General features: G+C 43.8%; 1 protein-coding gene across 2 annotated transcripts in view; it reads right to left on the bottom strand.

Moving 5' to 3' along the window:
• LOC101390058 (contactin-associated protein-like 4) overlaps positions 1–18,737 on the bottom strand; it is a 166,777-nt gene that overhangs the window by 103,392 nt on the left and 44,648 nt on the right. For both annotated transcript variants that reach the window (XM_087424542.1, XM_087424541.1), the window contains exon 3: positions 1,199–1,392. In XM_087424542.1, coding sequence (XP_087280668.1) covers positions 1,199–1,392 — 194 coding nt within the window. The remainder of the gene's footprint in view (positions 1–1,198; positions 1,393–18,737) is intronic.

Below are 18,737 nucleotides of genomic sequence, written 5' to 3'. Positions count from 1 at the left end.
TCACCGGGTCTACTGTTTGAATCCTCCCCTCGTCTTGACAGCTCAGAACAAAGAACTCAGGGCTATCTGGCTGGGACGCGGTGCTTGTGGGTACAAACTCAAACTAGCCTTTAAATTTTGTTTTACATCAGAAAAGAATAATGTCTCTCACCTGACAATATCCTTAGAGCTTGCTCCTTCAACTCTCGTGTCCAGTCACCTGTGGCTTTGTCATCTCTGCCGTCTTTAAATAACCTGCCTCTTTACAGTCTCTCCTTTATCGGCCCACACTCTGGCCACAAAACCCAACTTTTTTTTGGTGAGGAAGATTTGCCCTGAGCTAACATCCGTTGGCAATCTTCCTCTTTTGTGCTTGAGGAAGATTAGCCCTGAGCTAACATCTGTGCCAATCTTCCTCTATTTTGTACGTAGGATGCCTCACAGCGTGGCTGATGAGTGGAGTAGGTCCATGCCTGGTATCCGAACCTGCAAACATGGGCCATTGAAGCAGAACGTGCTGAATTTTAACCCCTTGGCTGTGGGGCTGGCCCCAAACCCAACATTTTAAACCACTGTCAGAACTAGGCAAGTTTGAACAAATGCGAGCAAACGTTACTTCAATTACTCTATAATGAAAGAGATGTGATAAATTGCATAACTTTCTAAAAGTCACGAAAGTTAACCAAACAAAAGCAAACTGTCCCAAAGAAGCATTGGCTTTCAGAGACACAAGGTCACTGAAGCCCATCAAGGTCTCTACCCACAGACTCGCTAAACGTGGCCACAGACTGAAGGACAGACCCTACAGTCCACGGATGGCAATCTCTGCACATTCTAGTAACGGGGTCGTTCAGCCGTGCCCTTCAGAAGCCTCGGATCAAACCAGGAGCGAAAAGAATGGCCTCCTTGAGTGCACGTGAAATGATACAGAGACAGTGCAGCCTCCACGCTGGTGCACAAGGCATGTTATACACAACGCCGCCCACACCCTCAATGGAAACAAAAGGATTTTTTCTTCAATTTTTTCAGTATGCTATAAAATTATTTTACTTTTAGATATTTACTAAACTAGCATGTGTCATGCACTTGAAAATGCACAAAAACCTTGGCAAAGTAATTCTGTGGGTTCTGTTTCCCTGATCGATTTGAGACCTTTGCAGCTGGGGGAGGAGTCGCCCTAAGTTGGGCCTGAGAGTCGTGTCATGTCAACGGGACATACCGAGATGCTGTCCTCCCGCCGGTACTGCTTCCAGTTCCTGCCGCTGTCGCTGAACATCAGGAGGTAGCTGGTCACCCAGTCGGAGCTCCCGTACCCGCCCTGGGTGGCCACCGCGGTGACCTCCACCCTCTCTCCAAGGTCGATCTGCAGCCACTGGTTCTTGTCCGACAGGAGCGGCATCCAGCCCCCAGCCCCTTGTTGTGGAAGAGGAAACAGGGGAACATGGGAAGAGAAGGAAATGTTAGAATGTGTCTGCAAGGAAGTGAGACCTGGGCGAGAACGTGTGTATTTCCAAACTGAGAATAAACGCCCTCATGATTATACGTGTCACATAATGAATGACTAAACTGAATCATCTGCGTGCTCCCAGATCGGGTGACCTCCTCACACTGGAGGCCAGGTGTCCACTGAGGAGCCAGGTGCTTGGCCTGATGGGCGGACACCCAGTGGAGGACATGTACCCTTGGAACCAGTGCCCCCCTGGCCCTCATGCTGGGCTGCTCACCATCGAGCCTTTAACATCTTACAGGCCACAGGAGGGGTGCAGCTAACTTATGACGCTGCTAAACGTCTATCTAACATGCCCCACCTCTGCGTCCATGATCAGCTCTGGGGATGCAAGGATCCTAGGATCAAACCCTACTGCAAGGAGTTCCCAGACTCAGAAGAAATCAAAATCAGAGCATTTAAGCAGGATCAGGAACTCACTCAGGGGATGGTGCTGCTGGTGAGGCCCATCGGGGTACATGATGGAAGAAGGAACATGGGAAATGCCCTGCAGGGCAGTGAGGGGGGCCCCATGGAGCAAACTGCACCTCAGCCTCCTCCAGATGGAGAACCAAGAGACTGCAAAGTGAGTGGGGGCGAAAGGAGGAACAGGAGCAGGAGAGCACAGAGCCCCACGACCCCCATGATCCCGGCCCTGAGCAGAGAACCTGGGGGACAGAGCGGGACCCTGTGGGGATGACGCAGAGACCAGAAGAGGGGCAGGGGTGTGACCTGGGTAGTGGAGCCCACCTCAGGCCCACACCATTAGGGCCATACCCAGGCTCAGAGGAGCGGGTGTGACGTAAAGCCAGTCTTCTGAGTCCGCACTGCGCTTCCTGGGGATAAAAGGGACCATGGTGATGGAGAGGAAGGTTTAGGGCCAGCGAGATGACAGAGGACCACAGCACATGAGGGTGCACTCACCACCTCCAACAGGAAGACAAGAAAGACAGAGAGACAGAAAGAGAGAGAGAGAGAGAAAGACAGAGAGAGAGAAAGGAAGGGAGGGTAAGAAGTGGGAGGGAAGAAAGAAAGAAAGAAACAACAGCAAACACTCAAGACTCTGAAAGTGGCTGGGCCGACAGGACTGGGCACTGTTCAGCTCAGAATCCATACAGTGCCCAACATACCAAAATGAGTAAGATGAAGGTAAAACCCACACAGAATTATTGCAGAAAATCAGGAAACAAATATTCACAAAAATTGAGGAAAACCCCTACTCCCTAAAAACAGCCACAAAGTGAAAGGAAACTCTGTGAAAAATGAGCTATCCTCAAGCAAGCCTTTGAGGGCTGGAAATACCACCTTGAATCAGAAGTTCAAAACTAAGAACAGAAATGGACCAAAAAATGGAGCAATAAAAAAATGATTGAATTCAGGAAATAAATGGAAGGAAAAGACAAAGTTATCTTCAAAATAAAGAATAAATAACACTGCATACATATTAGAACGGCCAAAATCTGGAACACTAACACCACCAAATGCTGACAAGGATGTGGAACAACAGGAACTCTCATTCATTGCTGGTGGGAATGCAAAATGGTTCAGCCACTTTGGAAGACAATTTGGCTGTTTCTTACAAAATGAAACATACTCTTACCGTACGATCCAGCAATCATACTCCTTGGTATTTGCCCAAAGAAGTTGAAAACTTATGTCCACACAAAAACCTGCACATGGATGTTCACAGCAGCTTTATTCATAACTGCCCAAACTTGGAAGCAACCAAGATGCCCTTCAGTAGGTGAATGGATAAATAAACTGTGGTCCATGCAGACAATGGAATATAAAAGATATAGAGGAATCCTAAATACATATTATTAAGCCAAAGAAGCCAATCTGAAAATGCTACAAACTGTATGATTCCACTATACAACATTCTGGAAAAGGCAAAACTATAGAGATAGTAAAAAGATCTGTGTTTGCCAGAGGTGAGGAGGTTGGGATGAACAGGTGGAGCACAGAGGATTTTTAGGACATTGAAACTACTCTGTGTGATGCTGTAATGGTGGACACATGAGATTACGCATTTGGCAAAACCCATAGAGTGTACAACATCAAGAGTAAACCCTAATGTAAACTATGGACTCTAGTTAATAATAATATATCAATAATGGCTCATCAATTATAACAGATGTGCCACACCAATGCAAGATATTAATAATAGGGGAAACTCTGCATGTGTGTGTGTGTGGTGGGGGTATACGAGGGAGTATGTGGGAACTCTAGTTTCTGCTCAATTTTACTGCAAACCTAAACTGTTCTAAAAAAGTAGTCTATTACTTAAAAAAATAAATTGCATAGTGACCAGTAACTCAATATATTATAGAAGTGAGAGCCAGCTTTCTCCCTCTTGGAGGAAGGAATCACTTTTCTAAACAAGGAAAGAGGGATGCTGAAATGAACTCCAGGGTTGGGTTGGAATCAGAGGGATCAGTATACGTTGTGGTTTTAATGTACGTATGGATAGATACAGAAATACAGTTACATGTGTGTCCACATGGCTTAGTATTATATGTATATTTCCTAAATCTGTCTGCCTTGAGGGCTTGGAAGCCAGGCCCTCAGGAGCAATGAGCACATGCTGCGCCACTCTCCAGCAGAGCCACCCTGGGGTCCCTGGAGAAGTGGCTGATTCCAGTGAAAGTGCAAGACGGGCTTAGAACATCTTGAGTGCCAAAAAGTAAGGAAGTGCTGAAAAAAAGGGAGACTTGTCAAACGAACACAGGAACCAACGTGAAGGGTGGCCAACACTGGAACAACTGAAGCAGCACAATTAAAAACAGATTTTATGCCACAGAATACCATGACTATCCATGAGTCCCACTGATACAAATAAATGAATAGTCAACGCATGCTTGCGAGGAAGGGACAGCTCCTCCTCATGGAGAATTCCCACTGATGCATCAGTAAAGAGGGAATCGTCTTAGGCGCACACCACAGTAATGGGCACTGCAGACCAGATCCACGGGTGGTGCTCACGGTGGTGGGTGGAAGTTTGAGGAGAAACCACATTTGCGTGTCTCAAAGTGTCTCCCCCAAGTGGCTTATCACCAACAAGAGATCCAGGTCGACATCATTGTTCTCAGACAAATCCACATCATGGCCCGTCATAGGACACACGGAGCAATGACAGCATTTCTGAGGTGCTCTTGCCAAAAATCCATAACCTCGCTCAGTCTAGAGAAAACATGGTACAAATTCAAACTGAGGAAGATTCTACAAAGTCGCTGACCAGAGCTCGCCGAAAAGTGTGACAGTCACAAAAGACAGGAGACTGAGGAATTGCTGGGGACTGGAGGTGACTATGGAGGGAAAACCAACTAAGGCACTGTGGGGTCCAAGGCAGCCTCTTGGAATGGAGGAAGGACAGTGAAGGAGCTCTGCAAACGCACTGAGCTCCGCCATTTAGTCTGTACTTTTGTGCCGGTGTCCCTTCCTGACTTGACCATTGAGTAAGACAGGGATATCGAAGGAGACACTTCCTACCTTTTTTGAAACTATTCTATAAGTCTATAATTAGTTCAAAATAAGAAGTTTAAATAGTGTGGGACAATAAGGCAGATGTTAAGAACTCTGGGCTGGTAGGAAGCATGGACTCATCACCACTACCCAAGGCCATCACAAACAGATACGAAAGTCCACCAGGCAGAGTGAAAATGGAGAAACTGAAGCTTCCCAGAAGATAAGGCCTGTGCTGACACTGTCACTGCCCACGACGCCGTGGCCAAGGCCGCGTTTTCCTGTGTTGAAGCTTGGAGAAATAGTGGTCTTCTCACTGCTAGTAAAACACTGTAATTCTGTAAGTTCTACACAAACAAGATGTAATAATTCATCTCGGACGATTCTTTTAAACTATCATCCTGGGTCCCAGTGGGGCCTGCGCTCGGGAAGCCTGGGCAGCTTTCAGAAGTCACATCTATTCTGTCCTCCCTGCTTGGCTGCCCCCAAATCCCAGAGAGCCCCCACGATCCCACTTAGAGCCCCCAGCACATGTGGTTCGCCCCCTAGAGTGTGTGAAGTCTCGCATAGTAATGAAATCCCCGTCCTCGACCACAAGAACCTTAACAACAGATAGTACAATGTAGGGGAGGAAAATAACTTCCCTCTACCCTTCTGAGACCCCTGTAATTAAAGATTAACATGAGAAAAACAAACAGAAGTTTCCTGATATGTACCTGGGGTACACGCAGGGGAGACCCAGGAAAATACATAACTTCTCCAGGGGTTCTAAACCACCAGGTTAAATACCACCTTCAGCTAAATCAAAGAGAGCAGGGTGGGCTGGCCCCGGGGCTTAGTGGTTAAGTGCACGCACTCCGCTACTGGTGGCCCAGGTTCAGATCCCGGGCACGCACCGATGCACTGGTCATCCAGCCATGCTGAGGCCGCGTCCCACACACAGCAACTAGAAGAATGTGCAACTATGACATACAACTATCTACTGGGGCTTTGGGGAGATAAAGGGAAAAAAAAAAGGAGGAAGATTGGCAATAGATGTTAGCTCAGGGCCGGTCTTCCTCAGTAAAAAGAGGAGGATTGGGGCTGATCTTCCTCACACACACACACACAAAAAGCAACTTTAAAGAGAGCAGGGTGAGGGGCAGTTCTGGGGGGACCAGGGGGAGCAGGTCACAGGGTGGGCTGTGGTGTGGGTTCAGGCCCTGCCGTCTCCACTGATGAGGGTCTCGTGGGTGCACCATCCTCCTTGTCTGGGTGCAGAGAGGGAGACACCCCTACAAATGCTGATTTCCTTTATTGACGTAAAGTTCTCTTACAAAAGGGCAACTTCTACTCTGTTTTCAGAGCTTCTCCTGCATCTGGTGATTCTCAAAATAATCAGATCAAAATTATCCTCATGCCAAAGAGGCACATTTTGGGGGCATGTCCTGCTCCTCCTCAACAACCACGGAGGTGGGTAGGACAGTGCGTTGACTCGGGAGCACTTCCCCCCCACACAGAAGACGCTCAGGGCGCAGCAGTTGTTGTCTTTGCAAACGATAAAGGAATTACTAGTGACTCCAAGCATGGAGGTGAGTCCACAGGGGGTGTGTTCAGTTTTACATTTTTTTAAAATCCCTAAGTGGTCACAGACACAGGGGCTCTTTTATCTGTTACCAGCCATTTTCAGTCTGCAAGGGTCGGAAGGAGTAGCCAAAATTGTGTCACGTATTTGTCAATTAGTTAAGGAACAGGAGCCCCCAATATGTGCTAAGGATTCCACCAGCTATTTCCATGTACACCCTCTTACTTGAGTCTTAAAGGTCTCTAAGGCGGCGCCTCAAAAATTTAAAATAAAACTACCTCATGACCCAGCAATTCCACTCCTAGGGATACAGCCCAAAGAATTAAAAACAGGTTCTTAAACAAATCCTTGTGCATGAATGTTCACAGCAGCGTTACTCACAATAGCTGACAAGTAGAAATGATCCACAGGTCCATCGAGTGATGAGTGGATAAACAAACTGTGGTGTATCCACACAGTGGAACATTACTCAGCTGTAAAAAGGAATAAAGTAGTGATTCATGCTACCACATGATGAACCTCGAAGTGAAAGGAGCCAGACCCGAAGGTCACATATCACAGGATTTTTTAATATGAAGCATGCAGAATAGGTAAGTCCACAGAGACAGAAAGCAGAGTGGTGGGTGTCAGGGTGGAAGGCGGGGACTGGGCAGACACTGCTGATGGGTAAAGAGTTTCCTTTGGGCTATGATGAAACAGTTTTAGAACTAGATGGAAGTGGTGATTGCACAATATTGTGAATGTGCTAAATGCTACTGAATTTTTCCCTTTAAATGATTAACTTAAACTGCATGATTTTTACCTCAATTAAAAAATACATCTAGGGGCCAGCCCCGTGGCTTAGCGGTTAAGTGCGTGCGCTCCGATGCAGGCTGCCCGGGTTCGGATCCCGGGTGCGCACAGACGCACTGCTTCTCCGGCCATGCTGAGGCCGCGTCCCACATACAGCAACTAGAAGAATGTGCAACTATGACTTACAACTATCGCCTGGGGCTTTAGGGGAAAAAAAAAAAATACATCTAGAGGGAGTTGCTTATCCTGTCCCTTAACACATGAGAAGATGGAGATTCAGAGACAGGGCAAATTTGACCAATATCCTGCAGTTAGTGGTTGTGATATTAAGAAAAAATACTTTAAAGTTTATTTGAGCATATTATTTTAAAAGCCAGCTCTTTTTTCTTGTTTCACTTTTTACCCCACTTTGAAATCATGCTCCTATCAGTCACAGTGGTGAATTTCACCCCAAGAGTGTGTTCAAATAACAGATCAGTTACTCACTGCTGACTGGTTATGAACAACGTGGCCAGAAGGTCTTTGTAATGTGATTCTGTCTGGTGCTTTCTCTGCATGTCTGCACACCTGAGCCTGGCTCTGGCATGACAGGTGTGTGGCAGGTGGGCGGGGAGAAGGTAGAGGGGACACAGCAGCCTGCCCAGCCTGAGAAGCTGCTAACACATTTCTCCTTTCCCTGACCAGTGGCCTGATGTGCGCTGGGTGGTCACCTGTGGAAAGCAGGTGCTCTGTCATGTCCCGTGCTGTGTGTCGACTCTGCCAAGGGGGTGATTATGCAGGGGACCTTTGGGACTTGAGGGGCATGAGCAGCAAGCTCTCCAAGGATGCAAAAGCAAGAAGGGGAAGTTTCCAGACATGAGTACACAGACACGACCTCTTTGGGGATCTGCATTTCATACAAACAGGTTCATTGAAATTGTCATGAGGAAGTTTTCCATTGGGATAATTGCCTTGTTTCACATGTTAATCATCATGATAGGTCTTTTCCCTCCTCACCTAATTGCTTCTTAATTCACAGCAGACTTATCACAAGTCCTGGGAGAAGTGAGGAAGGGAGTCGGGGAGGGCGGTCCTGCACTCTGATCAAACCACCGCGGTTCTGGGAAAGCCTCTGTCTTCGGACTGTCTGTTCTTCTTTCTCTGAGGCTGAGATGGCTTTTTACTCTGAATCTCATTTAAGACCCACCCACCTTGTTAAGGGAAGCCAAGCATTTCCTTTAGCTCAGATTCCTTAACAGCAACAACAAAAGCCAACCATGTATGAATGACCTGTATCTTTCAGGATTTATTGTATATTTCCAGGATATATACGTGTGTGTATAACTTTTACCACACCACTGGGAGGAAAACACAAAAAGAACAGAAAAGAGACAAAAGCAATTCTCCTTCAGTGAGGATTTTGGCTGGCTGTGCCCAGAGGCAGGGCACTTTCCTGCTCTGACAATCATGAGAGGTGCTGCCCACTCAGGGTCCCAGGGCATCCAAGAGATCCACGCACAGGATGTGCTTCCTGATCAGGGCAGACAAAGGAGGCCCTCTGTAAAGGGACACTCAACCTGTCACTATCCCAGGAACCCCAGGGATGTGGGTCATTTGAAACCATTGGTAGTGACTATGCGGATAAAGCAGGGCCTTGTCTGGGTCCCCAAAAGGTGCGTCCAGTTCCCCAGAAGCACTTGACCAGTTAGCGTGTTCACCCTGGGGCTGGCCTGGAGGACAGAACAGGACAATTGTGGGCAGTGGGAGGACACTAGTCTTCTCCACATGCCCTGATGACCAGACCCCTAAACCAATATGCGGAAGAAGGGAATAGTCCCCACTGCGAGACCCTCATGATTAGGTCTCCTTTTGGTTCTTATTTTGCAAATGCAATACATACTCTTTGTTTGAAACCATGTATTGACAAAATTACGATATGGTTCCACCAATTGTTTACATTAGAAATAAGACATGAATGACCCATAGACCCATGGGCAGCTCAGAAATGTGGCAAAGTCTCCTTATGACTGACCCACCTGTGTGACTATGTTTATGTTACATAGAGTCTCATAGTGAATAAATCCTATTTCCTAATGTCAAGCTCAGAATCACCAACACTCCCCACTCCTCAAACAATAGAACAAAGGAAGGCAGAGTTCCCACACTACCCCTTAGAGCAGGAAACTTCTCTCAGCTCGGATTCCACTCCCCTCTCTCTTTATAACTGAGAGGGACACCACCACCTCCCCACCACCCCACCCAGGCCAGTGGCAGGAGGTCCCAACCCTGTGACCCTGGACTTCACCAGCATTTTGGAGACGAGAGTGACCCAGGCAGTCTAAGGAGACTGGACTCCAGACACATTAGCGAGAGGTGCTCTTTATGTATTTGACAAAAGTTCTTTGCCAGATACATGTATCGTGAATATTTTCTCCAAGTCTATGGGTGACTTTTCTTTTTGTTTATGGTAATTATGGAAGAGAATAAGTTTCAATTTTGATGAAGTTCAAGTTATTATTTCTCTTTTATGTTTCATAATTTTATGTCCTATCTTAGAATCATTGTCTGCCCCAAGTTCATAGGATATTCTTCTACGTTTTCTTCTAGAAGTTAAATACATTTAGCTTTTTTTGTTTAGGATTTTATCCAGAAGATGTAAAGAATTCTTAATATTCAAAAATAGTGAAAATAAATAACCTAATAAATTAATGGACAAAGATCTGAAGAGACACTTCACAAAAGATGTATGAATGATCAATAATTACATGAAAAAATGCTTAACATGTTTAGTGATCAGGAAAATGCAAGCTAAAACCAAAACAGAATCCCCCTGCACACCTGCTAGAATATTTAAATTCAAAAGACTGACAACACCAAGTGTTGGTGAGGATGTGGAGCAACTAGAACTGTCTCACCTTGCAGGTGGGAATGTAAAATGGTCCAACCACTTTGGAAAACTGGTTAATAATTTTGAAAAGTTAAACATCTATCTATCATTTGACCCAGTCATTCCACTCCCAGGCATTTACCCAGAGAAATGAAAACATATGTCTACAAAAAAACCTTATAAATAATTGTCCATATCAGCTTTATTTATAGTAGCTAAACACTGGACATAATCTGACAGTCTATCAGCAGATGAGCACATAAACAAATTGTGGTTTGTTTGTACACATGATGTGACACAGCAACAAAAGGGACCAAGCTCTTAGAACCCGTGGTGGCATGGATGAGTCTCAGAGATTACGCTGAGTTAAAAGCTAGACACATTGACATGAAAGTTTAGAAGAGGCACGTGGCATCTGCACTGTGGAGTGGTCACTGGGAAGACCTGGGCACTGACTGGAACGCCATGATGGAAAATCTAAGTGATGATGGTGGTGGCTGCCCAGGTCTACGTGTTTATCAGAACTCACTGAAAAATGCACTTACCCGGTGCAATTCATTGTAATGTAAATTATACCTCAAAATGTTCACCTAAAATTTTCCACCCTGTGGAGATGGAAATGGCTTGTTGGCCTGTGGTGAGAAGCCCAACCGGATGAGCAGACACAGGAAAACACCAAGTTACCCCAATACACAGGCAAGACCAACACCTGCTCCCAGGAAACTTAATAGATGGATTTTGGGTGAAGAAAGCAGGTTATCTTCACACCCAAATAAACTCAGATGTGGTCATGACACACCCAGGTCAATAAAACACCTCTGAGTGATGGGGCATCTGAGCTGGAGACTTGTCTGAGTAATAAAAAGAGTCACCTGCTTTTTAGCAAAAAATCCCCAAACATTCAATGTGGGCAACTAGGCTCATCAGTAAAATGGAAGCTGTCTACAGAGGACTCAAGATAGAAAACAAAGGAGCAATCCCTACAAGGTACATGGAGTCTAGAACATGAAACTGAATGAAAGAAACCTTATTTAAAATGAGGCCGAGAGGCCAGAAGGGGGAGCCCTCATGCACTACTACTCCACATCAATTATTGGAAGGATCATGCATTACAGGAAGGATGTCAATCACAGGAAGGACCCTCAATTACAGGAAGAATGCTCAATTACAGGAAGGACACCAATCACAGGAAGGATGCCAGTCACAGGAAGGACCCTCAATTACAGGAAGAATGGTCAATTACAGGAAGGATGTCAATTACAGGAAGGACACAAATTACAGGCAGGATGTCAGTTAAGGAAGGATCAAGGATTACAGGAAGGATCATCAATTATAGAAAGGATTGTCAGTTACAGACCCAACAGGAAAGGTGTACTTTTCATCCCAACAAGAAATAGACTACCCAGCAACTCTCCCAATGAGAAACCGTCAGCACTCTGAACTCTCAATTTCCACCAATGGACTTTCATTCACAACAACCCCTCCCAACTTCCTCCTTTTTCTCTATAAAGTATGTTCCTCTTTGCTTGCTGGACTTGCCTATGGCTTTTGTTGTAGCTTGCTTGTCCGTAATTGCAATTCCTCTTCTATTCCCCAATAAACCCATTTTACTGGGGAATTAACTGGCTATTTTATTTGTTTAGGTCAACAAGAACAATATGAAAACAAGCCCCACAGGCCACAGCTGCCTGGGCTGGCCCACATCCTCTGCCCCTTCCTGACTCCATGTTTGGTCACCTGAAGCCATCCCTTCCTCCGGGGCCCTGGACCCTGCCCCTCTCTTCTGCTGGGCATATCCCCAGCCTCAGGTGGTGGTGACAGCACAGACAAGGATGCAGCGTATCTTGGTAATTCATTTATTAACATAAACTCCTGTTGGAAAAGCTTAGAGGTTGGAGTCATCCCTAAGAGAATCACAACTGTGTATTCTGGTTACAGATGGTGAATCCAAGCATCCTTATGAATCTTTTGTTTGGTTAAGTGTCTAATCTTCCAAAGGCAGTTTATTCATTTCTTAGGTGAATTATATGTAATAAAACAACATGAGCCAGCCAGAGAAAAGCCTGACCACTGGGTAGAGAGAGAGATAAGGAGAGAGCTGGGCAGAGTTGCTGGAATCGTCCTTCCAATTTGAAAGCTTTTGCATCTTGATGCTCATGGTTGAACCAGACCCTTGGGGCAGACACCCAGTGCCAGCCAGGACCTGGAGCCAGTGTCCTTGCTGAGAGGGCAGCCCTGAGAAGAGCCCTGTATGGCCCAGCCCCTGTCAAGATGCAGCTGGATGGAGGACACCTTCATGACTGTCTCATGCTCTGCTCCCCCAGGGCTTCCTGGAACAGCCCCTGAAGTCGACTACTCGCCCCAGCGCTTGTCTTAGGTCTGCCTCTGGGGGAACCCAGGATAGCGTGCCTGGTGCTGCCTGCCATGTGGGGTCATTCTTCTCTCCCTACACCTTCAGTGCACTCAGAGAAGCTCAGGGAAAAGAGGCCCAAGGGAGCCTCTGGGGCTTTTGTAGCTACTGAATCATTATGGAAGGACTAGGGGCAGGAGGTAGAAGCCAGGACCTGAGGCAGCACCGTGGACAAGCCCTGAACACACAGCTGTCCCTGCTCACACCAGTGCTGGGCGTCTCAGGACCGAGGGATTCACTGCCTTGCTCATCTGGGAACACTCTGGGCTTGTCATTACAGGGCGAGAAGACACGGGGGTGTGATTTATGACAAAAAGGGGAGAAGAGTACACTATGTGGTATCCATTCATGGGTTGATGGGCATTTGGGTTGTTTCCACTTTGGGCTGTTATGAATAATGCTGGTAGGATCATTCATGTATAGCTCCCGCATTTTTTAAAGATCTATAGATTTGAGAATGTCCCAAAACAATGACTTTAGGGGCAATGGAACAAGCAAGACATCTCAGGAAGAGGGTCCAGGAGGGGGTTCACCTGGGAGGGGGGCAGGTCTGCAGCGGGGGACTATGCCTGATGCCCAGGGTTGTCAGTCCTGACTGCTGAAACAGCCTCCTCACCCAAGCCCCTCACACCTTCCATCCAGCCTCAACCTCCCAGTTATTTCTGCAAAATTGGAATGAATCATCCTGCCCCTTCCTCAAACACAGAGTGGTTTCTGGAGACCAGCATGTCCACATGGGGCCCTGGACCTGCAGTATCCCTGCCTTGTTTTTGCCCAATTTCCCGCCTCCTTCTCTGCTTGAGTCATCTTCAGGTTCCAAACTCTGTCCCAGGATGTCCTCCTCGCTGCCTCTTGGCACAGAACTGCTTCTTCTTGGAGCTGCCACAGCGAGTCCTGTCATCTCTGCTGGCATTTGTTTGATTCATTTGCTTTATAAATAATTGCCTATTTGCCTTGGAGGAAATTGTGAATTAAATGTAGATGAGGGGAGAAAGACAGCAGGACAGAATTAGCTCTGAGAGCATATGAAAAGGAAGGAAAGTTTCACATAATGAAGGTGCAGAGGCAGTTGAAGGCCAAGGACACTGACATGTGGTTCTGGGTGCTTTCGGCATGGTCCTTCAAGATGGGCGTTCTGTTTCCATTTTAAGGCTACATAAGGTTTAGTATTTTAATTTCCTTACAGTTTTTGGAGCCAATGACTAACCCAGGTTTGTCTTATGCCAAGACCAAAGCCTTGTCCACTCCCTGTGAAGAGGCCACACCAGGCTGCTGGCAGCCACATCCCACTGTGGCCCTCAGCCCTTGCCCAGCTAAGACTGATCCAGCCCAGAGCAGGGGGGAGGTGCACAGTCCAGAGCCATCCCCAGGGCACTTCCTGGGTTATAAATTTTAACTTGGGGAATATCCTCTTTGGTGGCTTCATTTTGATATTGACTTTCTTCCCAGTGATAATGGATGTTACCAGGAGTCCTTCTCCTGTATCAGAAGGTCACCGTGCGCTTGATCCCCTCTGAGAAATTCAATGTGGAGCATTGGAAAATAGTGCAAAGCATTTAAACCAGTGCTGTGGGGTTGGGTGATGCACCCACGGCCACCTCCTGGAGCCGTCCTGCTCTGACCTTAGTTTGCACATCCACAGAGCAACATCACCACACACCCTGGGAGGCCTGTGCAAGAACAGGCTATTATAATGAGATTCGACTCACAGAGTTATCAGCAGAAGCCCTGGCCTGGGAGTGGGAGCACTTCCAATTCTTTATACAAATTCTGGGGGTTCAGGCACCTCTGGAGAGCATGAGAAATGAGAGGGTAACCCCAACGCCATCACCGTTACGGGAGCATGGAATAATTAGCGCTAAAACACTCAGTCTTGCTTGTGGTTTTCAGAACACTACACACACAGTTTTCTAAAAGATAAAACTTTTACAAATCATTGCCAACTTCAACATAATCACCATCATTATATCATTGTAAATTCCAGACAGTTAAATTTAGATTGTCCTCAATACAGGCACACCTCAGAGATGCTGTGGGTTCAGTTCCAGATCACTTCAGTAAAGTGAGTCACACGACTTTTTTGGTTTCCCAGTGCCTATAAAAGTTATGTTTATACTACATGATTATATACTTAGTCTACCAGATGTGCAATAGCATCATGTCTGTAATACAGTTTTATATGTTGTAAAAAATTATTTTAAGAAAAATCATCAGGACTTTCACGATTAGGAAAGATGAAGTAGCAGAGTCTGGATCTATTCTGCTGGCTGAAACAAATAAGAAACCACTTAGAATACATAAAAACAATTTTTTTTAGGACACTGGGCATCAGGCAACAAGATAGAAATCCTTGAGATATGGAAACAAAGGAGACAAGACCTGCGATTGTCCCCATTTGCTTTTTGGAGAGAGTTTCTGGGCGTGGCACAGGGAGGGGCTACCCAGGTGGAGCCTGGTGGTCTACCTTAGCTGAGGAGATGGAGCTGGGAGCCCAGGGGACCAAAGAAGCTGGGCTCTCAGGACAGAGAATCAGAGAGGAGAGAACTGCACAGAGAGCGCTCTAGAGCCTGCAGAGGGGCATCTCCAGCCTTCAGTGAGTACTGATCAGCACATGTGTGTGAGGAGGTTCCTGAGGCTGCAGAAAGAACCACAGGACAGAAGGAGGGGGAACAACTCCCAGAAATCACACCATACCAAGTCAAAGGTTGTGCCTCAGTGGGACTAATGAGCCCTAGACTACATGTTCACTCACCCAACAAAGCTTATACCAAAGACCAGATCACTTCCCCAGTCACTTAGTTGTTTCCCACAATAAGGATCAAGAATATTTGTGAGAATACAAAAGAATCCAAAACTCAATGAAATAAATCTGGTATCCAGTGAAACATTACTAGGCATGCAAGAAATGAGGAAAATACAACCTATAATAAGGAGAAAAGTCAATCAATTAATATCAACCCAGAAAACCTACAAATGATAGCATGAATACACAAGGGTTTTAGACTATGAATTATTATAACTGTATTCTACATTTCAAAATTGAGAAGGAAGATTAAGCATGTGAAGTACAGATATGGAAGACATAAAAGGTGCCAAATCAAAACACTAGCTATGAAAATTACAGGTTGAGATTAAAAAATTCACTAGATGTGATTGAGAGCCCGTTGGCATTTCAGAAGAAAACATTAGTAAACCTGAAGACATAGCACTAGAATTTGTCCAAAATTAAACACTGAGAGTAACAGAGACTGAAAATAAATAAACAGAACATCAGTCAATAGGGCAACAACCTCAAGTAGTGTGATATTTGTGGAACTGAGGTCACCAGAGATGAGGAGAGAGAGGATGGGGGACAGAAAAAAAAAATTCTTCTGGAGATAATGGCCAAAAATTGTCCAATATAAGGAAAAATATAAACCTCAAAATACAAGATGCTCCACCCATCCCAAATAAAAGAAAGATGAAGAAAACCACATCAAAGCACATCACAATTAAATTTGTCAAAAACCAGTGATAAAGGGAAAACCTTTAAAACTACCAGAGAAAAAAGACACATTATGCACAGAAGAGCAAAGACAAGGATGATGGCAGGTTCATCATTGGAAACAGTGCAAGTCATAAGATGGCAGAGCAGCATTTCTAACATCCTGAAAAAAAAAAAACTGTCAATCTAGAATCTATACCCTGTGAAAATATCTTTCACAAAAAGAAAGCAAAATGAAGACTTTAAATATGAACAAGCTGAGTGGATTAATCACTAATTGACCTGAGGAACAGGATATATTAAGGGAAGTTTCCAACCAGGAGAAAAATGGAACCATATGAAACTCTGGATCTAAGGAAAGGAATAAAGAGCACTAGAAATGGTAACATTGTGGCCAAATATAAAATTTTTTTTTTAACTCAAATATCTCTAAAAAGCCTAAACACTAGGAGAGGAGAAATAGTAATCAATTTGTAAGCTTCTTAAAACATATCAGCAAACTGATGTTACTTGGATGTAGACTATGATAAGTAGAAGGTGTGCACTCTAAACCCTTACATAGCCACTAGAATAACATAACCATGGGTTACGGCTTATAAACCAAAAATGGAGATAAAAGTGAATCATAAAAATATTCAATTAATCCAAAAGAAGATAGAAAAAAAGAGAGGAGTAAATAAGAGATGGGACAAACAGAAACCAGAAGGTAAAATGGTGGATTTAAACTTAACCATGTCAAAAACTGCATTAAATGTAAATGGTCTAAAACTCCAATTAAAGGGTATAGATTGTCACATTGGATAAAAATAAAGACACAAATATGAGCTGCTTATAAGAGACAGTTAAAACTAAAGTCACAAGTAGTTTAAAAGTAAAAAGATGGAAAATGATACATAAAGCTAATACTAGTTAAAAATAAAAGTTGTTATGGCTATCAGACAAAGGAGATTTCAGAATAAGGCATACATAAAAGGATAAAAAGAGTCATTTCACAATGATAAAGTGGTCAATTTATCAAGAGGACAAAATAATCCTAAACTTAGTTATACTTAATACCAGAGCTTCAAAATATATGAAGTAGAAACTGATAGGGATTCAAGAAGAAATAGATACATCTGCAATTATGGTTGAACATTTTAGCACCTCTGTCAATAATGGATACAACAAGTAGACAGAAAATCAGTGAGTGCATGGAAGACTTGAACAACAACAACAACTCAGTCTAATTGACATTTATAGCACATCCCACCCAACATTTATAGAACAGCCCACCACCAACAGCAAAACACATATTCTTTTCAAGTGCACATGAAACAGTTACCAAGACAGACTATATCATGTGCCATAGAATTTATTTTAATAAATTGAAAAGAATTCAAGTCATATAAAATATATTCTCTATCCAAAATGAAATTGCAAATCAATGACAGAAGGTATCTGGAAAATACCCAAATATTCAGAAACTAAAGATGACATGCTAAATAACTCAAGTCAAAGGAAGGATCAAAGAGAAATTGGGAACTATTTTCACTTAAGAAAAATGAAAATAGAACTTATCAAAATTTTTGGATGCCACTGAAGCACTACTTGGGGAAAACTTAAGAGTAAACAAGTATATTAGAAGAGAGAGTTCTCAAATCAATGACCTCAACTTTCACATCTGAAAAAACTAGAAACATGAGAGAAATATAAATCTACTTACTTATATAGAAGTAAGGAAATAATAGAGATCAGAATGGAAATTAATGAAATAGAAAACAGAAAACAATAGAGAAAAATCAGAGAAACCAAAAATTGTTTTTTAGATCCATAAAATTGATAAACTTCTACTTATAATAATCAGGAAAAAATAGAGAATCCATTAATTACTAATACAAGGAATGAGAGGGGACATCGCTACAGATATTAAAGGATAATAAAAGAACATTATGACTAATTTTATTCCAATAAATTTGATGGTTTAGATGACATGAACAATTTTCCTGAAAGACAGAAACTATTCAACTTCATTCAAGAAGAAATAGAACCTAAATAGTCCTAATATCTATTAAAGGAACTGAATTTGTATTTTGAAATTTCCTACAAAGAAAACTCCAGGTTCAAGGTGCTTACAAATAAATTATATCAAAATTTATGCAAGAATTAAAATAAATTCAAACTCTCCAGAAAGTGAAAAGGAGGAATTACTTTCTAACTTATTCTATGAGGCCAGCATTGTCCTGATAGCAAAATAATACAAATAATTTAGCAGAAAAGAAAGAAATACAGACCAATCTATTTTATGAATATAGATGCAAAAATTCTTAACAGAATATTAGCATAAAGTCCAACATTATGTAAAAAGGATAATACATTATGACCAAGTGTGACATTCCGGGAATGCAAGGTTAGTTTGACATTAGAAAGTCAATCAATGTAATTCAGCATATGAACATATGAAAAAGTCAAACTGCATGATCATCAAAATATATGCAGAGTAAAAGCATTTGAAAATATCAAACATCTGTTCCTGATTAAAAAAAAAAAATCTCTCAACAAACAGAAACAGGGCAGCTATGAAAACCCTGTGAGTATCACCGCACAAAGTGGTGAGAGACTGGATGCTTTCCCCCTGAGTTCAGGAACAAGCCAAGGAAGTCTGTTCTTACAGTATCTATTCAACATCACAAGGGTTGTTCCAGCTAAGGCAATATG

This window comes from Ceratotherium simum, chromosome 37 (assembly GCF_057802395.1).
Source record: "Ceratotherium simum simum isolate JZ-2026a chromosome 37, ASM5780239v1, whole genome shotgun sequence".
In the NCBI taxonomy this organism is placed as follows: domain Eukaryota; kingdom Metazoa; phylum Chordata; class Mammalia; order Perissodactyla; family Rhinocerotidae; genus Ceratotherium; species Ceratotherium simum.
The sequence above is the reverse complement of the archived record's forward strand: the minus strand, read 5'-3'. Positions and strand labels throughout refer to the sequence as shown.